General features: G+C 62.0%; 1 protein-coding gene across 1 annotated transcript in view; it reads left to right on the top strand.

The window, feature by feature from the left end:
• The first annotated feature begins 10,516 nt into the window (after positions 1 to 10,516).
• Positions 10,517 to 22,022, top strand: part of GPSM1 (G protein signaling modulator 1) — a 36,525-nt gene continuing 25,019 nt past the window's right edge. The window contains exons 1-7 of the mRNA XM_025360234.1: positions 10,517 to 10,792; positions 17,662 to 17,883; positions 18,935 to 19,070; positions 19,879 to 20,030; positions 20,399 to 20,522; positions 20,807 to 20,922; positions 21,512 to 21,667. Of these exons, the coding sequence (XP_025216019.1) occupies positions 10,725 to 10,792; positions 17,662 to 17,883; positions 18,935 to 19,070; positions 19,879 to 20,030; positions 20,399 to 20,522; positions 20,807 to 20,922; positions 21,512 to 21,667 (974 nt within the window). The 5' untranslated portion in view covers positions 10,517 to 10,724. The remainder of the gene's footprint in view (positions 10,793 to 17,661; positions 17,884 to 18,934; positions 19,071 to 19,878; positions 20,031 to 20,398; positions 20,523 to 20,806; positions 20,923 to 21,511; positions 21,668 to 22,022) is intronic.

The raw sequence follows: 22,022 nt of genomic DNA, 5'->3' as shown, positions 1-22,022 counted from the left end.
GTGTTTCTTGGTGGCCGGGGTGTTGCTCAGAGGTTGGGGTGTTGCTCAGTGGTCAGAGTGTTGCTTGGTGGTTGGAGCATTGCTTGGTTGCCAGGGTATTGCTTGGTGGCCAGGGTGTTGCTCAGAGGTCGGGGTGTTGCTCAGTGGTCAGAGTGTTGCTCGGTGGTTGGAGCATTGCTTGGTTGCCGGGTGTTGCTCGGTGGCCGGGGTGTTGCTTGGTGGTCAGGGTGTTGCTCGGTGGTTGGAGTGGTGCTCAGAGGTTGGGGTGTTGCTCGGTGGCCAGGGTGTTGCTTGGTGGCAGGATGTTCCTGGTCCTCTGCTCAAAAGTGAAAGCCAGATGGTTGCCTCTTCACCTGCTGCAAGGAAAGCAGCACAGACCTTGGGGGCCTGTTGGGTTCTGGGAGGCAGCACAGCCACACTGAGGGATATACTCTGGCCCTGTCCCGGGTGGCAGGAGGCTGCCAGCCCTGAGCAGGACACACAGCAGGGAAGGACTTGGCAGCAGGCCCAGGCTGAGGAGCAGAGAGCCCTCCTGGGGCCATTGTGGCCAGCAGACCTGCTGGAGTTGCCCGCAGCAGGGATGGGAATCAGGGCTGGGGGCTCATGGCAAGGCCCGGCGTGAGAATCTCGGCCCAGGCCCTGGGGTTCTGAGCGAGGCTTTCATCTACAGCAGGGCAGGGAGCCACGCACTGCTATGGAATGAATGTGTATCCCACAATGCATAGATTGGAGCCCTCACCCCCTGAGTGGGCAGAGTAAGGAAGTGACAAAGGTGACAGGAGGTCCCAAGGCCAGACCCTGATCAGATGGGGCTGGAGTCCTAAGAAGGACACACACTAGAGAGCTCACTGTCGCCACCCCCAGGAGAGGCCGTGTGAGGACACAGCACAGGGACGGCTCTCTCTGTGTCTCCTAGGACCCAGCCCTCACCAGAAACCGAATCAGAGAACCTTGACCTCACACTGGCATTCCCAGTACTGTGAGAAATGAGCGCTGTCATTTAAGCCGCCCGCCTATGGTGACTTGCTATGCCAGCCCACGCAGACCAAGACACACAATTTTTGAAAACCAAGTCCAGGCCGGGCGCGGTGGCTCACGCCTGTAATCCCAGCACTTTGGGAGGCCGAGGCGGGCGGATCACGAGGTCAGGAGATCGAGACCATCCTGGCTAACATGGTGAAACCCCGTCTCTACTAAAAATGCAAAAAATTAGCCGGGCGAAGCGGCGGGCGCCTGTAGTCCCAGCTACTCGGGAGGCTGAGGCAGGAGAATGGCGTGAACCCGGGAGGCGGAGCTTGCAGTGAGCCGAGATCGCGCCACTGCACTCCAGCCTGGGCGACTAAGTGAGACTCTGTCTCAAAAAAAAAAAAAAAAAAAAAAGAAAACCAAGTCCAGGCCGGGCACGGTGGCTCACGCCTGTAATCCCAGCAGTTTGGGAGGCCAAGGCGAGCGGATCACGAGGTCAGGAGATGGAGACCATCCTGGCTAACTGGTTAAGTAGAAACCCCGTCTCTACTAAAAATACAAAAAAATTAGCCGGGCGCGGTGGGCTACTTGGGAGGCTGAAGCAGGAGAATGGTGTGAACCAGGGAGGTGAAGCTTGTAGTGAGCCGAGATCGCGCCACTGCACTCCAGCCTGGATGACAGAGTGAGACCCCATCTCAAAAAAAAAAAAAAAAAGGAAAGAAAAGTCCTGCTGGGCTACTGGACCCCAGTGGAGACAGGCACCTGGCCAGGCATGTCAGGGTATGAGGTGGCAAGAGCTGCCCACCGTGAGCTGACACACCCAGTCCCACCAAACCCTAAGGTGGCATACCCAGCAGGGTCCGCTGTGCAATGGGCATGGATGCATGAGGACAGATGTGGGGAAGGCAGAAGGCACCACAGTGTGGGCAGGTGCCCAGTCCCAGTCCCGTGGGGCCCACCCACCCTCGGGGGCTCTCCCAGGACCGCTGGAGGAGGGGTAGCTGGCCAGGCCTGGGTTACCGATGGATAGGCTCAGGGAGCAATGAAATGGGTACAGCTGCACATCAGTGCCTCTGGGGAGGCTCTGAAAGGCTGTGGTGCAGTCACCCTCAGAGGGACTCTGACATTGCCCCGGTCACCCTCGTGTGGGGGAAGGGAAGCAGCCTGAGGGGAGAATAGAAACGGAGTCATGGGCAGTAGCAAATGTCCTATCTGGCTGGTTAGGAATCTACAAGAAACAGATGGAGCCGTCAGGGAAAGGAGGCCTGGGCAGAGGCGTGTGGGGAGTGAGTGGGCTCCTGGGAGGCCTGGGCAGAGGTGTGCGGGGTATGGGGGACTCCCGGGAGCAGAACAGTGTGCCGTCTTTGTATCACAGTCTGCATTCTCCAGAGAGTAACTGCTGAGACACTGAGCAGCCGAGCACACAGCACTGTCCAGCCCGCCGGGCATCAGCCACTCCTGCTGGCCAGGGGCTCGCCCACAAAGTGACCACCATGGTGGCAGACAGTCAGACTCTCAGGGACCTAGCGAGCGGTCCAGCTCTGCTCCCTGTCTCCATGCCGCGCTCCTCCCCAGCCGTCCAGTTCCACAGTGGGGTCTCCTCCCTGGGCCCCTGATCTCTGTGACGCACAGTTTGAGATGCAAACAAACTCCCTGAGTTGATGCAGTGGGGTGTGCAGGGGGCTCAAAGCTGATGCACCTGCACAGGAAACGCAGTCTACCCCCCCAGACGCCTGCTGGGCTTACCCTGGGGGGTAAGGGGGCCCTGGGGGAAGGGGAGCCCCTGCAGCCTGCAGAAGTGGGGAGGAGCTGCTGCAGAGGTTGCAGATTTTCATGGCAACCAGTAGCAGGTCACTGGGCCCAGGGTGGAAACCGCTCAGCAGAGGCTCAGGGGAGAGACTCCAAGAGGGTAGGTGGGGCCAGGCGGGGGTGCAGTGCCTTAGTGTCATCACGGTCAGACAGTCCATCAGACAGACGCAGGGCGGGTGCAGGGTGGGGACCCAACTAAGGCCAGCACTGTGACCCGGGAGGAGCCCCGCCTTGCACCCCATGGCCATCTGGCAGGACATGTCTGCTGCCAACAGTGAGCCCAGCATGGGCCGGATGCCCAGCAAGGCAGACTCGGCGCTTCCTGAGACCACCTGGAGTAGCACCTACTCAGCTCCCACAGTGCCTGGTCACCTCCACCCCATGTTCCCCATAAGGCCCAGGCCAACCTGAGCACAGCCCCTGCTCTGCCCTTCCCTGGCCCCGTCCTTATGGTGAAGTGGTCCCAGCACCTGGCATTGTCCTCCCTGCACTGCCGTGCCCACTGCAGGACTGGAATGTGCCCCTCTGGCCTGCCTGGCTGCCCAGCGCGTGGCTGAGGGTTGCAGGGTCTGAAGCAGGGGCAGGATGGGGGCTGGGAGCTGGACCTTCCTCCTGTCTTGGGACCAAGGCCCCTGCTTGTGAGCCGCTGAACTGGGCCTCAGCCGACATCCTAGCTGGACCCTTTCTTTTTCTTCTTTTTTTTTTTTTTTTTCCCGAGACAGTGTCGCGCTCTGTTGCCTGGGTTGGAGTGCAATGGTGCCATCTCAGCTCATTGCAACCTCCGCCTCCCGGGTTCAAGCGATTCTCCTGCCTCAGCCTCCCGAGTAGCTGGGATTACAGACATGTACCACCATACTCGGTTTATTTTGTATTTTCAGTAGAGATGGGGTTTCACCATATTAGCCAGGTTGAACTCCTGACCTCTGGTGATCCACCCGCCTTGGCCTCCCAAAGTGCTGGGATTACAGGCGTGAGCCACCGCACCCAGCCCCCTTTCTTTTTTTAATTGAATTTAATTTTAAGCTCTAGGATACACATGCAGGATGGCGGGTTTGTTCCACAGGTAAATGTGTGCCATGGATACAGGTTTGTGTCCCACAATTCATAAACTGGAGCCCTCACCCACCAGTGGGAAACTCGGAGTAAGGAGGTGACGAAGGTTACATGAGGTCACGAGGCTGGGCCCTGATAGGTCTGCTGCACCTATCAACCCATCACCTAGGTATTAAGCCCTACAGGCATTAGCTATTTTTCCTAATGCTCTCCCCCACCCCCCTCCCCCAAAGGGCCCCAGTGTGTGTTGTTCCCCTTCCTGTGTCCATGTGTTCTCATTGTTCAGCTCCCATATAAGTGAGAACATGCAGTATTTGGTTCTCTCTTCTTGCGTTAGTTTGCTGAGAATAACGGCTTCCAGCTCCCACACATCCCTGCAAAGGACATGATCTCGTTCCTTTTTATGGCTGCATAGTATTCTATGGTGTATACATACCACATTTTCTTTACCCGGTCTGTCACTGATGGACATTTGGGTTGATTCCATGTCCTTGGTATCGTGAACAGTGCTGCAGTGAACATATGCACGCATGTGTCTTTATAATAGAACGATTTATGTTCCTTTGGGTATATACCCAGTAATGGGATTGCTGGGTCAGATGGTATTCCTGGTTCTAAATCTTCGAGGAATCGTCACACTGTCTTCCACAATGGTTGACCTAATTTACATTCCCACCAGCAGTGTAAAAGTGTTCCTATTTCTCCACAACCTCACCAGCATCTGTTGTTTCTTGACTTTTTAATAGTCACCATTCTGACTGGCATGAGATGGCATCTCATTGTGGTTTTGATTTGCATTTCTCTAATGATCAGTGATGTTTAGCTTTTTTTCATGTGTTTGTTGGCCACACGTATGTCTTCTTTTGAGAAATATCTGTTCGTATCCTTTGCCTACTTTTTAATGAGGTTGTTTTTTTCTTATAAAAGTTCCTTGTAGATTCTGGATATTAGCCCTTTGTCAGATGGATAGATTGCAAAAATTTGCTCCCATTCTGTAGGTTGCCTGTTCACTCTGATGATAGTTTCTTTTGCTGTGCAGAAGCTCTTTAGTTTAATTAGATCCCATTTGTCAATTTTTGCTTTTGTTGCAATTGCTTTTGGTGATTTCATCACAAAATCTTTGCCTGTGCCTATGTCTTGAATGGTATTGCCTAGATTTGTTTCTAGGGTTTTTATAGTTTTGAGTTTTACATTTTAGTCTTTAATCCATCTTGAGTTAATTTTTGTATTATGAGGTGTAAGGAAAGGATCCAGTTTCAGTTTTCTGCATATGGCTAGTCAGTTCTCTCAGCACCATTTATTAAATAGGGAGTAATTTCTTCATTGCTTGTTTTTGTCGGGTTTGTCGAAGATCAGGTATTGTAGATGTGTGGTTTTATTTCTGAATTCTCTACTCTGGTCTAAAATTGGGCAATGTGTCTGTGTTTGTATCAGTATCATGCTGTTTTAGTTACTGTAGCCTTGTATTATAGTTTGAAGTCACGTAGTGTGATACCTCCAGCTTTGTTCTTTTTGCTTAGGATTGTCTTGGCTATACAAGCTCTTTTTTGGTTCCATATGAATTTTAAAATAGTTTTTTTTTCTAATTCTGTGAAGAATGACAATAGTAGTTTAATGAGAATAATATTGAACCTATACATTGCTTTGGGCAGTATGGCCATTTTCACGATGTTGATTCTTCCATGAGCATGGAATGTTCTTCTGTCTGTTTGTGCTGGCTGGACGCCTTCTCTGGTGGTCAGGCCAGGACCTCCCGGCTGTGTCTGCGTGTCCCTGCATGTCCCAAGCCCCGCCCTTCCTCAGGATTGCGAGGCTGTCCTCTCGGTGACATTGCCCAGAGTCTCCACCGGAGGAGGAGAAAGTCCCAAGGCTGTCTGCGGGCCATGAATGAAACGTGCTGTCCCCTCAAAGGCACGGTGGCTGAGCCCAGGAGCTGGGTCCCTCATGGCCAGAGAAACGCACTTCCCCAACGTTCTGGACAGATGGGGCCCTCCCAGAGAAAAAGCCCTCGCAGCGTTCAGTGGTGTTTGTGTGTCAGCCCCCCACAGTGTGGGGATTCCAGGCGTGAGCTGCCGCGCCCGGCCCGGCCCGGCCTCATAAGAGACAAAAGCGAGTGTCCTCATGAGAGACAAAGACTAGGGCTTTGGGGAGAGAAGGAGAGGCTGCGTGCAGACAGAGGCAGAGATAGCAGCGACACGGCCACAGCCCAGGAAGGCCTGCAGCCCCCAGAACTGGCCTGGGTGAGCATGGACCCTCCTCTGTGACCCCCCGATTCTGGACCCTGGCCCCCCGAGCTGGGAGGAAATACATGTTGTTTTAGGCCACCCGGTGCCGGGTCATTGGTACAGCAGCCCTGCGAGACTCCTTCGAGGCCCACAGCCCAGCACAGCCACGTTTACTGAGTGCCCTCCACACACCAGCCGCGGTCCTAACCGCTCAGCCTCCCAACAACCCTCAGAGGTGGAGACGGGCGGGGAATGTGGAATGCGCCCGGGCCTGACAGCTGGGACGTGGAGCCGGGATGTGTACCCCAGCACTGCACGACTTCTCTCCCCCAGAGGGTTCCAGACTCACACCTGGCCATTGCACTCCACAGATGGGAAACTCACAACTCAAACCCCCAAAAGCGAAAGCTGGGGTGCATTTTCTGTTTGCCTTGGAAGGACTCCCTAGGATTTACCGGGGGCAGCTGATTTGCCTTCCTCGTTCTGTTGGGTTTAGGCTGATGTAAAAAGACCCCTCCCCACCACAGACCCTGGGGGAACCTGGGGAGCTGCCCTCGGAAGCCGAGCAGCACAGACTCCCAGGCATGTGTGCACCTGTCTGTACGTGTGTGATTGTGTGTGTTTCCTCGGCACTCACAGCATCACCATCTGCCAGGCTGGGTAGGGCACAGGTGAGGAAGATCAAGGAAGTTCCACGTGACCCGCCTTGCCAGGATGAGTGAGTGTGAGCTGCCTCCTGTGTGCCCTGCCTGCCCACAGACCCCGGGGACATCACCTGGGTGACAAAGCCTGCAGTTGCCAGCAATCGGCCAGGAATGCCGCACAGCCAGGTGTCTCATACTGGCGTGGGTGTCGTGCGGCCTCACGCAGCCCTTGAGCTATTTCCAGGTGTGGGTATCATCTCCCAGCGAGGCGCTCAGCCCAGGGGTGGGAGAGACCGTTTCCTTCTGGCTCCCGGCGGAGTTTGTGGGCCCCTCCACCCACCCTGCAGTCCCCAAACTCCAGGGACTTGGAGGTCCCCAAGGAGAGGACATGGCAGTGGCAGACGCTGTCATGAGGGGACTTGGGCAATGGGGAGGGACATGTGCCCAAGCTGTGAGGAGGAATAAGTTCATTCTCAGAGCAACGAGATTATGTGGACATGGTAAACCCAAGTGTTCTTTTTAAGTGAGATTACTGGGAAACAATGTTAAGGCTGAGTGTTCTTTCTACGAGTGTGTGTGTGTGTGTGTGTGTGGGGGGGGGGGGGAGTCCTTCACTCTCTCCCTTCCCACTCCCAGCCTGCTTCTTCCTTCCCCAGCTTGGACTCCAGCGGAGGCTGGTCAGGAATCATCAGGCCCCAGCCTGGATAATGGCAGCTGTGGTGGCCCTAGCCCCCACTGGGCCCTGCGGGAGCTGCTTGTTGGGGAAGGGGCCTGGAGAGGTGGGAGCAGGAGGAAGCCAGGGTCTTGGGGCCGTGGACTGCCACAGCCACCACAGAAACACTCCAACTGCCCCCAGCCCTGGCAAACCAGTGGAGGCGTGTGCTGGTGCTCTGTTCCTGGGGTGGCTTGGGGTCGCCTGGCTGCCTCTCCCGAGCCTGGCCCTCACCCAGGGGCCCACACCAGCCTCAAGTGCCCGCCTCCATCCAGAGCCCGAGCTCCCCACTCCTGGGGGCTGAGCCAAGAACCCTGTGGCTGTCCCCGTCGCCTCCCAGAGCCTTGTCCAGGGCAACAGGTCAAGGAAGAGCTAAGATTTAGAATCAGCCCGGTCAGGTGACGCCTGAGCTGCCACTGCTGTCACCACTTACACACAGGGTGTGTGGACAAAGTGGTGCGTGCCAGAGAGGGCTGAGTGACGGAGAGCAGGCACGTGGCAGGCGCCTGAAGGTGGAGGTGGTGCTGACAATGGCCACCAGTGAGCAGGGCCCTGAGTGTGCTGGGGCTGACTCGAACCCCTTGGCGCTGCCATGCAGGGGCTTGGGAGGGCCCCTCCCCAGGCACATGGGAGGTGGCGCCTCCCTGACCACAGAGACATCATGTCTGCCAGAGGCCCCCCCTGCGCCCTGTGCTGCTGCTCGGGGCCAGAAGGTCCAGTCGATGGAAAATGGCTTTCTTTCCTCTCACGCCCCTTCAGGAGTCAGGCCCGTTAGGGATGGAAGGGGCTGCGCTCCTGGTCCCCTGAGGGAGCAAGCTTCCCGGGCTCTTGGGGGGATCTGGTAAGGTGGATGGTGGGAGGTTCGAGGGTGTCCGGAGCCTGATGGGAGGGGGTGGCAGTGGAGGGTCGTCCCCCCAGGGTCTCCCTTCTGGATGTGGACACCACATATCAGGCCTGTCACCTGGCCTCGTCACACTCCGTCTCCGGGGCCTTCATAGGTTTTCTCGACAGGAGAAACAGGTTCCTGGATAGGAGGAGACGCCCCTCTGTGCAGTGTGGCGGGGATGTACCCCTAATCAGCCAGGACCCACTGCAGGGGCCCAGCAGGACCAGGCACGAATATGAGGACAATGCGACCCCAGCTGGTCTTGCTGTGTGCCAGGCACACGGACAAGCACCGCACAAACCCCACGCCTCACTGACCCTCCACACCCTGCAGGACGGGTAGCCCTCAGGTGACAGAACCGAGGCTCAGAGAGGGAAAGCAACTTGTGCCAGGTCACACAGCCTCGTAGCCCAGCTCGGCCTAACAAAGCCGGAGCCCTCGAGGGTGCAGGCTTCCCCACAAGTTCTGATATAATGTTGGGGCTCTCCCGGCCCAGGGACACAAGCTCCCAGCTCCCTGCATCGAGGCAGGAGACAAGGAGAAGCTCCTCCAGCAATGACAGCTACGGGGCTGCGAATCCCTCCCTCCCTCCACCATTTGTGCAATGTCATTTGTCCCCACTTGTCACCAGCCTCCCACTACTAACCCAGGGGACCCACAAAGGACTCATAGTGGTGAGTCCACAGAGGGTGGGGACCCTCTGTGGGCCTCCTGATGGCAGCAGTGTCTGGGGAAAGAGGGCTGAGCTGAGGCCTGGCACAGGCAGGGCCCCGGGCAGCCCCTGCCCTTACAATGATGCTGGCTCGGGTGCCCGAAGCCCAGAGGAGGCATCCCGGCCCGGAAGGTTGGAGCTTGAATCGAAGGCCTGTTCGCTGCCCGCAGCCAGGCCCAGGGCTGTGGCAAAGGAGGGTGGTGCCCCAGCCAGCCCCACTGCCCCTGCCAGCCAGCAGCCTCGGCCCAGGCTGGAAGGGAGCAAGGCCCTGCCCGACTCCTGCGGTCTTTGGGGGAGGGCATGTGGGCCCAGCAGGCAGCTTGTGCTGCGCTCCAGGGCACAGATGGTTCTCATTCCTGCTGCCTCCCTTACACAGAAAAACAAACCAGCCTGGGGCCAACAGACCCCTTTTTAACCTCCTGTTTATTTTCCTTCCCATGCTTGAAGCCGCTGACTGTCCTGGGGCGGCATCTGCTGAGGGTCTGGCCAGGGCAGCGCTTTCCTGACCTCAGGGCAGCTCCCCCAGGGAGGGGCTGGGGTGCAGGGAGGGGCCCTGAAGGAATGCAGCCCATTTCCTGCTCCCAGACTTGTCCAAGTCATACCCGGGGTCACAGCTGCCTTTCAACGGCCTGGAGTCTCCTGACACCCCAGGAAGGCCCAGGATGTGGTGGGGGGCAGGACAGAATCGGGTGAGGCCGGCTGTGGGCCTGGCTGGCTGCAGGACCCCTCAAGCCATCAGGAGCTGAGGGTGGGTGGAGAGGAAGCCACATCACGCCACACAGGCCCACAGGGCTCCAGGAATTCAGAGGAGGAGGAGGCAGTAGGGGCTGGGGTCCTGGGACCCCGAGTGAGTACGGCCCACGGTGCTACCTGCATCCTCCCTAAGCCTGCACAGCACCCCAAGGAAGGAATGAGCAGGCTCCATCCCCATTCCAGGCGAGCTTGGGAGGGGGATGTGGCCACCCAGGGTCTCAGAGGTGGGTGCTTACCAACCATCCCACAGGCCAAGCAGAGCCTGTATTTGTCATCAGCGCCCCAGGTTTCTCTAAAGCAGGCAGACAGCATCCCCACGGCCTGCACCCCATGGCCAGAGGCGGAAGTTTGGAGAAGGGGGCAAAGCCATGCTGGGGCTGCACAGAAGAGGAGGGGAGGCCCACCGAGGGGTAGGCCGCCCACCAAGGAAGGCAAGGAGGCCTCAGCAGCCCCTCCCCACGTGGACGAGGCAGGCGGCTCACCAGGCAGCCTGTGGATGAAAGGAGCCCAGAGGCCAGCACCGGCGCACTGTGACCCAGGGACCCCCGCGGGCCCTCAGAAGTCCCCAGGGGACCAGCAGCAAGGCCAGGCCCAGGCCCTCTCCCCTGCACTCCCTGGGGTGGGGTGGGCTGGGGCCCACACCCCCCACCCCCTCCCTGGGACTGCCGGCCTCGCGGAGCCCCTCCCCCAGCGTCCGCCCCGCCCCCCGCAGAGGGAGGCACGCGGCGGTGGCCGCCCGGTCCGCGCCCCCTCCCCGCGCGGGCGGCGGTGACATCACGGCCACGGCGGCGGGAGGGGCGGCGGCGCCCCGCGCACATCACTTCCTCGGCGCCTCCCCGGGGGAGGACGGGCGGACGAGGCGCGGACGGACAGGCGGACAGCAGGGCGGACAGCAGGGCGGGCAGAGGGCAAACGGCCACGGCGCGGGGGGCGCTCCCGGCTCCCGCTCCCGCGCCCCGGACCCATGGCGGGCCCGGCCCCGCCCGCGGCCGAAGAGCTCCCGGGCCCAGCCGCCAGGCGCCTCTACTCCAGGTAGGACGGACCGGGACCAGGGCCGGGGCCGGGGCCGGGGCCGGGGCCGGGACCGGGCCAGGCCGGGACGCGCAGGAGGCTGCAGCCGGGAACAAAGGCAGCTCCGGCGGGCGTGCAGCGTGGCTGGGAACGCGCCCCTCCCTCCAGGCCGAGCCCAGCCAGGCATGTGGCCCGCGTGGGCGTCCCCTGCAGCCCTCTTTCCCCCAAGCCAAGAGGACAAGGGTAGGGGTTGGGGGGCCGGAGGCGGGGCGGGCAGCTTCTCCAGCCTCACTCCCCCGGCACCTGGCAGGGGCACCGTGGGGAGCTTCTCTCCCAAGCCTGGCCCTGCCATGCCTGGGGCACTCAGGGGCATCATGGCCAAAGAGACCTGGCTGCTATGGATGGCGCTCTTGCGCTCACCAGCCCATTGGGATCCAGCTGGGTTGGAGCCAGCCAGGTGGGTGTGTACCTGTGTGAAAAGGCACCTGCCCTCCAGGCACATTCCTGGGTGATCCCAGTGGCTGGGCCCTGTGCCCCACACCTGTTGGGGATGACAGGGTGGCCCTGCCCCAGGTGGCATGCCTGCCTGGTGACTCCCAGTGTCCCCCTAGGGGGTGCCCTGGGCCCAGCCAGGCAGGTGCCTGGTGCCCCAAGCAAGGCTGGGTGGTGCCAGGCCTCAGGCAGAGCCACAGGAGCGTGAGGTCCAGGTAGGGGCTTGCGAATGGGTGGTAGCCGTCAGAGGCAGGCCTGGCTCCCCAGAGTGACGGACACTATGGTCCTGTGGACATCCCTAAAACCTGGTGACCTCCCTGATAGAGGTCCCAGCTGCTGACCCCTGGGGGCGCCTAGCCTGGCCCCCAAGGAGTCTCTGGCCCCAGCCAAGTAGCAACCTCTGCCTAGGGCACCCGAAAGGAGGCACTGGTGGCGCTGGCAGCGGACAGAGGCCTCGCTCTCTCTGGTCTGCTCTGTGCTGTGGTCCCAGACACAGCCCCATTGTGCCGTCCTGGATGGAGCGCTGAGCCCCTAGCCTGGCTCCTGGGCCCCACGCAGGGGAGGGGCGTGAGGGCGGTTTTGCTGGCAGCTGCTGCCAGGGGTCTACCCTAAAGGATTTTCAAGGGTTTCCTCCGCTGATCTGATCACAGCCGCATGTGCTCCAGGGCAGCTGTGCTGTGAGGGGGATGGATGGCAGCGCTGGCTGGAGTGAGTTTGAGTGTGAGTGTGTGACTGTGAGAGACTGTGTGTGTGGAACTGTGAGACTGGTATCCAGGACCTCAGCCTTGGGTGAGCCCTGCACAGCTGACCACAGAGTCGGGCATTTTCCAGGCTCCGGCTGGAAGCCTGGGGTCCCCTGGGGGCATGCCAGACAGAAGCCAGCCTTGGGCAGGGGCAGTGCTCAGAGGGACCACTCAGAGAGACCCCTGGCCCAGCCTTGCATCCCCCTAAGCAGGGAGTCCAGGTGAGCTCCAGGGTTGAGCCAGGCCCAGACTTGGGGGAAGCGTACCAAGCCTTCCAGCAGGGTCTGTGATGAGGGCCCCGGGGAGTCTGGACCCCACCGCATGGCCACAGCCAGGTTTGGGCAGGCGGTTCCTGGTCACAGCTGACTTCAGAGGGGGTGGGCATGGATGCCTAGAGGCGTCCTGGGCCAGTGGAGGCTGTGGGCTGGACGGGAGGGCCCTTTGCTGTCATGCTGGGACTGGAGAGCAAGACGTGGAAAAGACTCCTGTCTTCTGAAACCCACATGCTGGGGGCAGCCCACCTGCTGGCGTGGGCGGTGGGCACGTGGATGCCCTGGAGGTGGGTGGAATCCATTTGGGCATACCTCATGTGGCTGTACCGAGGTCCCTCAATGTGGATGGAGCTCCGGGTTGGCCCAAGGTCTCCTCTGCCCCGTCTACCCCCTTCCCACACTGACATTCCTTCCTGGAGAGGGGAGTTCCAGCTTTTAAAATGGGGAACTATGCCTGGAAAACACACTGAGAGTGAAGCCCAAGAATGTGCCCGTGAGCCCACCAAGTCCCCGGAGGGGCCCTGGGTGCTGGGTCGGTGGGGACGGGGCCCTGGGTGCTGGGTCGGTGGGAACAGTTAATGCTCAGAACTCTGGCCCACTTGCCAGGGGCCCCGTGGCCCCGAGCAGGGCTTTGGGGTGAAGGGGCCTGACAGGGATGGGCCGGTGGCTGAGGAGGCCCTGGAGAGTGGGGAAGCCCTGGGTGGTCCTCTCCTGGCCTTGCAGCTGCATTAAGGCCAGCTGAGTGCTCCCTAGGGCTGGGACGGGGAGGGGACAGTACAGCAACCCACCTTGGGGTGACCCTGTTAGAGGTGCCCACCAAGCAGCAGCCATCAGCTCCCAGACAGGACGTCCTCAGGTGCGGATTGGGCTCCCCACAACCTCTCTGGCCACGTGGCCATGCTACCCCCATCCTCACTTCGTCCTTCATCCCTCCCCTGTCCCCCGTCCTGGGCACCATCCCTGGTGGGCCGCTGGGCAGCGACGGGCCCTAGGAATTCCTGGCAAGCCTGACCGCAGGTGCTTCCTACAGCTGGGTGACCTTCAGTACCCTCTCCAGTGATTCCAGCTCCCGCCACGCTTCCAGTCCAGTCCTGCCCCTCACTCTCCCCCCCGCCACTGAAGGGGAGTCACTGTGGTTTTCCCTGGGGGTGTCTGACTGGAGGATGGGGCAGATAGAGCCAGCTGTGAGCAGGGTCTCTTGAGCATCTGTGCAGGGGCCAGCAGTAGGTGACAGAATAGGGGCAGGTGCCTATTCTGTTAGCAGGGCTGGGACTGAGGGACATGGCTGGAGGTGGTAGGAGCTGCAGTGCTGGCTTGGGAGCTGGCCTTGGCGGTGGGCACCCCAGCCACCATGGAGGGTTTGGGGGTTCAGTCTGTTGGCGGGGACTGGACAAGGGAGAGGCATTCTGGTCCCTGCCCCACTGTTTGGCCAGGCTGTCCCGAAGGTGGACAAATGGCCCGGCCTGAGTAGGACCCCTGAGACCACAAGGCCTCAGAGTGGGGAGGAAAGAACCCAGGGCCTGAAGACCCCCACCTGTCCTCGGATGCCTGCCTCTGCTCAGACCCTGTGACTGTCTCAGGGACCAGACCCGTCCCCGCCAATCCTCCACCTCTGTCGGGTTCCAGCCTCCTCATGGGCCACAGGTGGCTGGAGGAGCTGGGAGCCCAGCTGAGAAGGACGCCGGGGGTGTGGGAAGTTTGAGGAAAGGAGCCAGGCTAGGGGAGCGTGGTCCATGCCTCCCGAGCCCCATGACCTGGGGAGCGGCATCCCCCAGGCCCCGCGTGGCCCTGACCCCATTAGACCTGGGCCCCTGTTCGCACCTTGGCCAGTCAGGTGAGAGAGAGCAGAGGGCCCAGTGGACGTGAGCCTGGCATGGTGAGGACTCTGAGCCCACCTCCGCCGCCCCATGCCTGCACCATGGGCTGGTGCCAGGGAGGCTGGGGAGGGGGCCGGGGGGGGTCAGGGGTGGAGCAGAGGAAGCACAGGGGCCTGGAGAAATGGGAGGGGGCCGGGGGGGGTCCGGGTGGAGCAGAGGAAGCATAGGGGCCTGGAGAAGGGGGGGGGGGGGGGAGGGGGGGGTCAGGGGTGGAGCAGAGGAGGCACAGGGGCCTGGAGAAATGGGAGGGGGCCGGGGGTGTCAGGGGTGGAGCAGAGGAGGCACAGGGGCCTGGAGAAATGGGAGGGGGCCGGGGCTGCCACTGCCCAGAATTCCAGCTTTGCCCAGCCCGGGCCACGTCTGGGGGAAGAGGTGCTGGGCTGGGGGCACTCACATACTCTGGTGCTCCCGAGTGAGCCCAGTCCTGGGCCAGAGCAGCCTCCGCTGGGAACTGGATAAACGTTTGCAGAGGAGTTGGTGGGTGACTGGCAGAAGGGCAATGCCGCTGGTCCCAGTCCCCAGAGGAGCACGCTGGACAGGATTACCCCAGGGCTCCCCGCCCCGCTGCTGACGAGGCTGACCCAGCCTCTGAGCCGTCCTTGATCCCTTGATCCACGTCAGGGCCTGAGGAGGCCCCCGGGCACCTGCTGGAGGGCTGGCCGTCCCCCGCCGAGCTTTAAACCCACCATCCTGGAGGTCGGAGGGCAGGGAAGCCTGAGGCCAGCTCACCCGCCAGGACCCGTGGCCATGGTGGGGCGAGGGCTGGCTTGGGGAAGGAGGGCCTGGGGCCTGGCAATGCCATCTCCTGCTGTGGAGGGCCCGCCTCTGGCCCTGAGCTTGGCGGAGAAGGCCGTGTGCAAGGTGGTGTATGGCGCCCCCCGCCCCCGCCCGCTGCTGCTGCCGGTGGGCCTGGAGCTGTGGCTCTACGTGCAGAAGATGCGAAACCTGCAGAGGAAGAGGTGCGGCGGGCAGTGGGTGGTGTGGTCACGTGGGTGTGGGTGCCAGGGCGTGGTTGGAGGCTGTCTTGGGATGAGTGGAGGGGACACCCCACCTGGTGGCTGCATTGCCTGGATCCCAGACTGGAGGTGCAGAATGACCGAGGCCCATCCGTGCACCCTTCCCTGACTTTTAGGCCCAGGCCCTTCCCAGGCCAGAAGCCTCCTTTGCCTTGAGCCTCGAATGCTATGTCTCCGGCCGGAAGGGAGGCGGGAGGCGGCTCCCATAATCAGATCTGTGGAGCGGCAGCGTCTGGGCTCCGCAGACACCCAGGCCTCGGGCCTGAAGCCCCTCTCCTCCAACGTTGCCTGGAAGGAGGGGGCAGTAAGCCGAGTGAGACCACTTGACAAGCAGCTGGGCGGGGCAAACGGGCCTTAATTAGGAAGCCCGGTGCCTGGCGCTGGCCGCAGGATGGGGCTTGACTGGTTGCCATGGCGACGGGGCTCCTGTGACCCACGTGGCATCCGGATGGCCATTCCCAGAGGGACGGGTGAGGTGGCTGTGAGGTGCCCGGCAGGTAGTGGGTGGGAGGCCCTGGCCCTCAGGTGAGAGGATCGCTTGAGCTCAGGAGTTTGAGACCAGCCTGGGCAACATAGTCAGACCCCCGTCTCTACCAAAAAAAAAGTAAGTTGGGCGTGATGGTGCAAACCTGCAGTCCCAGATGCTTGGGAGGCTGAGGCAGGAGGATGGCTTGATCCTGGGAGATGGAGGCTGCAGTGAACCAAGATCACATCACTGCACTCCAGCCCGGGTAACAGAGCAAGACTGTGTCTCTATAAAAATAGTAATAGGGCCAGGCATTGTGGCTCACGCCTGTAATCCCTGCACTTTGGGAGGCCGAGGTGGGTGGATCACGAGGTCAGGAGATCGAGACCATCCTGGCTAACACAGTGAAACCCCATCTCTATTAAAAAAATTAGCCAGGCGAGGTGGCGGGCACCTGTAGACCCAGCTACTCAGGAGGCTGAGGCAGGAGAATGGCGGGAACCCGCGAGGCGGAGCTTGCAGGGAGCCGAGATCGGGCCACTGCACCCCAGCCTGGGCGACAGAGCAATACTCTGTCTCAAAAAAAAAAAAAAATTCGTAATAGCAAAATAAGTTTTAAAAAAGAAAAATAAAAGCAACAGAAAGCAAACAGGAGTGATGGGGCTGGCCTGCAAGCAGCCGAGGCTGAGCCCTTCCCCCACTTCTCTGAAATCAGGTCCCTCCCAGGCTCCAGCTGTGTCTGCCACCTCCCAGGGCCCCCCCAGGCTGCTCCCTTGCTGAGTCTTGTGTAGCTCTCACCCTCTGACCCTCGGGGGCACCCTGCAGATGGAGGCCCGCCTGCTCACACTGGGTACCCCATGGCATCTGCTGGGTGTGCCCTCTCCCCACAACCCTTCACCCAGGGCAGCGCGGCAGCCTGAGGCCCATATGACCTGTAAGAGTAGGATGGAGGAGGACACCCAGCCCCAGGGCAGGCAGCAGGGAGGTGCGGAGCTGGGCAGCCATGGAGTGACCCCCACACTCCTCCCTGGCAGCTGAGTGCCGAGGGCAGCTCCCCAAGGCCCAGGGTGAGGTCCCTCGGTGAGCAGGGCTAGGGTGGCAGCTGACAGGGTCCTTGGGGGTTGTGCAGGGCCCAGGGTGAGGGGTTTCTTTCTGAAGTCCCTGCTCGAAGGTCAGCCAGGGCATTGGTGTTCAGCAGAGGCACTGGTCCTTGGGGTTGGGCACCCCACAGGGTGGAGTTCATCTGGGGACGGGGCGCCATCCGCATCTTCCCACAGCAGCGTGGGGGGTGGTGGGCAGCACGTGGGAACAGCGGGTTCTCAGGCCCGTCCTGGCTGTCAGTGGCGAGTGCTTAGCTCTGTGGGTGGGAATCCAGGAGGACGGGGCTGGGACTGGCTAACCGTCAGCCACACCTCCCCAGCACGGTCTCCCCTGGAGGCTTGGAGGCTGACTGAATCCCCAGGCCCCGGCTGGGAGAGCTGGGGGTGGGGAAGGGGCTGAGATCAGATCCCCACCCCACTCGACCCCCATGTGGCCTTCACCAGTCCCCACTACCGTCTGGGAGCCTCAATTGTTCTTGGTGGGAATTGGGGGGGCCTCTCCCAGCAGCCGTGGTTGCTCAGGAGGATGGTGAGGGTACCTGGCCCCTGCAGCCCGTACCGCTGGGATTTGGGTGCAGGCAAGGTATGGGGGCCATGCCCCCTCCAGCACCGGCCCCTGGGCCTGAGGATCTTGCTGGAGTCACAGACTCCGGCAAGTCACACCTTTGTCCCCGTGGTGTTCCTGACATTGGCCACATAAAGGGTGGACAGGAGGTGTTGGCAGAGGCGTGCTGGTCGGGGTGCCCTTGGGCCCCACACGTGCTCCGGGCCTGTACCCCAAAGAGACACTTAGGTCTGTGAGCACAGATGTGGCGTGGACCCCAGCCCACACAGGGGCGTCCTCTGTAGTGAAGCCACAGAGGTGCCCGGGCACCGGGGCGACCTTGCCAGGAGTGGGCCATGACACCAAGTTCCTCTGCCCAGGATGGAGGCATCGTGCCTGGAGCTGGCGCTGGAGGGCGAGCGTCTGTGCAAGGCGGGCGACTTCAAGGCAGGTGTGGCCTTCTTTGAGGCTGCCGTGCAGGTGGGCACCGAGGACTTGAAGACACTGAGTGCCATCTACAGCCAGCTGGGCAACGCCTACTTCTACCTGAAGGAGCACGGCCGGGCGCTGGAGTACCACAAGCACGACCTCCTGCTGGCACGGTGAGTGGGGCGGCCCTGCTGGCGGGTGGACACTTCCTGTCCTCAGCAGTTACAGTTTGAAGAGGGGGACAGGGCGAGCAGAGTGTAAGGGAACGCAGCGGGGAAGGCCTCATCTGGAGGGCAGCCAGGGCTCCGGGACCCCCGCAGGGAGCCAGGTTTCAGCTGACAGGCGTGAGTGGGTCTGTGTGTCTGCTTTTGAGAGCCTGGGCCGTGACCCGCATGCTGTGTGTGAGCACTCATGACTCTGCGTGGCCCGTCTGTGATCCTGTGTGGCTCAGAGGGCCACCCTTTCCCTGGCCCCGAGCCCCGGGCCCACTCCCGGCCACTGCTCAGTGAGGTGTGGTCCTGCCCTGGGGGCAGTCCCTGCTTTCCCATGGACCCCAAGCTTCCACTCACAGCCTCCTTCCTGCCCGGCGTCATCCACTCCCGAGTCTCCTCAACTCACTCCCCACCGCTTCTTGGGGTCTTGGGGTCTCCAGTCGGGTCCAGCCCCCAGACCATGCTTTGCAGGAGCACGATTCCCTTGCCTCAGCCCTGCCCAGCGCCCTCCTCCTCAGCCCTGCAGCCGCCCTGACCTCCCAGCAGGGCAGAGCTTCTTGGAGCAACCCTCCCACACTGGCCAGTGAGCTCACACTTGCTCCTCAGCACCCAGCCCAGTGTCTGGTGGGCATGCAGCAAATGTCCCCCGAATGAGTTAGCAGGAAGTTAGTTCTCCACTATCAGGCCCCCCAAATCCTCCCCGGACCCTAACAGCTGCAGACCCCAGCCCCCTGCCCCAGGCCCAGGCCTGAGGTCCTGTGTATAGCTCCTGGCACCTCTGCAGCCTGTGTGATGATGGGCAGGATCCTGTGCCCCAGACCCAGCCCAGCAGAGCCCACACCCAGGGCTCTCCTCAGGCCTCACTTGCCCAGCATCACCTCAGGGGACGCAGGCTCCTGTCCACTCCACACTAGTCCCTGAGGCCCAGCTACCCCACCCCATGCTCAGCCTCCCCCGGCCCAGGGGCCTGACCAGTCCTCAGCCTGGCCCCTCACTGCTCCCTGCCATCCAGGACCATCGGTGACCGCATGGGGGAGGCCAAGGCCAGCGGAAACCTGGGGAACACACTCAAGGTCCTGGGGCGCTTCGACGAGGCTGCCGTCTGCTGCCAGCGGCACCTGAGCATCGCCCAAGAGCAGGGAGACAAGGTGGGGGCTTGGTCCGGGGCTGGGTGCCTCCCACCCCTGCCCCGGCCTGCGTCCAGATCCGGTCGGGGCGGGCGGGTGACACGCCATCATCCAGCTCCTCACGGGAGGGATGACAGGGAGGTCGGTCCCCTAGATCCCAAGTGACTCGGGACAGTGTGGGCCCCCAAAGCGGCACCCCCCAGCCCATGCTGACACTGCGGCCCAGGCCCTCATCTTCCACCCTCAGCTCTGCCGCCCCTCTCAGTGACCTCCCCCTGAATCAGTCCACACCCCCAGTCACTCACTCCCCGGGGGGCCCAGCGGGAGGCAGCGGGTGGCTCTGGGCTGCAGCAGTGGGAGGCCGAGTTCGATGGTGGTGGTGACAGCAGGGAGAGGGGCTCCGTCCCCGCTTGTGCTGGATCCGAGATAGGCTTTGCTGACCTCCCTCCGTGACCCTGTGAGGCGAGAAAACTGAGGCTGGAGGGACGTGACTTGCCCCCCATCGCGCCAGCTGGAGGTGTCCGAGTGGGCTTGAGGCCGCAGCGTCTGGTCCCAGCTGGACCTCTCAGCCTTGGGCATCAGAGGACAGAGCTGAGGACCTGGCGCCCTGGCCACACCAATCCGCACAGGAGGGAGGGATGGCGAGGGAGGACAGAGGCTGGCTTCCCGTCCTCAGGCCTCCGCCCCTGCCTTAGTGTCTGTGACTCAGTGGGAGCCCCCAAGGCCCCCTGCGTCGAGGGCCGGCACAGTGAGGACACCGGCCTGCTGGCTCTGCACATCCCATGGGGGGCCGTGGAGGCACGCCCCCAACCCTCCGTGCTGCCCGCAGGTCGGGGAGGCGAGGGCCCTCTACAACATCGGGAACGTGTACCACGCCAAGGGCAAGCAGCTGTCGTGGAACACCGCGAATGCCACGCAGGACCCCGGGCACCTGCCGCCCGATGTCCGAGAGACCCTGTGCAAGGCCTCCGAGTTCTATGAGTGAGTGGGGCTGGGCCGGCCCTGGGACCAGGGCTGGTCTGTGCATTTCTGAGCTCCACAGACACTTCCAGACCCCCAACCCCAGGCCCACACCTCCTGGCAGCTCCCAGGGCAGTGACGGCAGGTCCGCCCAGCACCCCCTTTCTCAGCTGCAAGCTCCCCCCCTGAGATTGCCCCTGTCTGGGACTGGGGGGACCTGACCAAGCCCCGGACCTCAGAGCTCGAGGACACTGGAGCCCACCCTAGCTACCATCTTTCCAGGGCGTGGCCCTGAGGGCCGCACGGAGGCCACTGCTCAGCTCTTCTAGCCTGGGGTGGGTGAGGACGTGGGCTGGGAGGTACACGGCTCAGAGGCACTCGGCCCCCAGGAGGAACCTGTCCCTGGTGAAGGAGCTGGGCGACCGTGCGGCGCAGGGCAGGGCCTACGGTAACCTGGGCAACACCCACTATTTGCTGGGGAACTTCACAGAGGCCACGACCTTCCACAAGGAGGTGAGCCGGGCAGGGTGATGGGGTGGAGGGGTCGGGCTGCGGCAGGGGCAGGGCTGAGCCACCCCTCTGGTGGTCCCTGAAAGCAGGGCGGGGTGGTGTGGCCCGGCAGCAGGCGCACCCCACCGAGCCCCGGCCTCATCTGCACTTGGTCCTGCGGCTCCTACCTGCTCCCCCAGACACACAGATCTCCGGCCGGCCACCTGGGCAGGGAGGCAGCCCCTGTCCACCCACATCAGGCCCCAGGGCTGCTCCATGACTGCCTGGCCTCGGGTCTGTCTCCGCAGCGCCTGGCCATTGCTAAGGAGTTTGGAGACAAGGCGGCCGAGAGGAGGGCCTACAGCAACCTGGGGAACGCCCACGTCTTCCTGGGGCGCTTCGACGTGGCTGCTGAGTACTACAAGTAGGTGGTCCCCACAATCTCCCAGGGAAACAGCAGGCCAGGGGGAGCTGGATGCCACACCAAGGAGGTGCCTGCCCCAAGGTGGGAATCTGACTGCCTCCCCTCCCCTCCCCAGAAGTCAAGGTGGGGTTCTAGGCTGCCCCGGGAAGGGCAGATGGACAAAGCTCATGAGGAGGCAGGCGGTGGGGGAGCCGGCTTATGGGAGGTCTGGGCCATCTGCCTCCTGGCCTGAGCCAGAGCAGTGCCTGCCGGGTGGAGCCCGGCTGTCAGCACTGGGTCCTATACCCAGCCCTAAACTTAACCCCATCTCAGCCTGAGCAGTGGGCACAGCAGTCCCAGGTCCTCCAGGGAGGAGTGGTGGCTCAGGGTAGTCAGGCGACTTGCCAGAGCCTGCCAGGACCGCCTGTCACCCTGGAGCCAACAGTCCGGCTCTGTGGCCATGTGAGGGTGGGGATGAAGCTGGACCCCAGAGAGGCCCCAGAGGGATTCCGGGGCAGGGGACCACTGGGCAGACTGCGTCCCCATTCTTATCTTCCACCCCTCACCCTGGAACCCTCCTCCTGGGGGCTGACCTTGCCGCTGTTCACAGGAAGACGCTGCAACTGTCTCGGCAGCTCAGGGACCAGGCGGTGGAGGCGCAGGCCTGCTATAGCCTGGGCAACACGTACACGCTGCTGCAGGACTATGAGCGTGCGGCCGAGTACCACCTGCGGCACCTGCTCATTGCGCAGGAGCTGGCCGACAGGTGCGTGGCGTGGAAGCGGTGGGCAGACCCGGCCTGGCCCACAGACTGAATCACCGCAGCCCAGGCGAGGTGGCCTGGGTCCCATCCCCTGCTCTGCCACTGACCGTGCGGTGACCCGGGCAGGGCAGCACCGCTGTGGGGACTGAGCCAGACAGTGTGGACACAGGGCTGGCTGCTGACTCCTGGCACAAGTGGGTGGGGTCCTCCTCCCATCACTCAGTTCGCCACCCTGTTGACCCCCACCACCTGTGTATGTATGTAAATATCAGTCTCTGGACAGAGACAGGCTGGCAAACCACAGGCCCCTAAGTACTGTCCTGTGTGCAGGTCTGGGGTAAGTGGTGGCCAGAAAAAG

The sequence above is a fragment of the Theropithecus gelada genome, chromosome 15 (assembly GCF_003255815.1).
Source record: "Theropithecus gelada isolate Dixy chromosome 15, Tgel_1.0, whole genome shotgun sequence".
Classification (NCBI taxonomy): domain Eukaryota; kingdom Metazoa; phylum Chordata; class Mammalia; order Primates; family Cercopithecidae; genus Theropithecus; species Theropithecus gelada.
The sequence above is the reverse complement of the archived record's forward strand: the minus strand, read 5'-3'. Positions and strand labels throughout refer to the sequence as shown.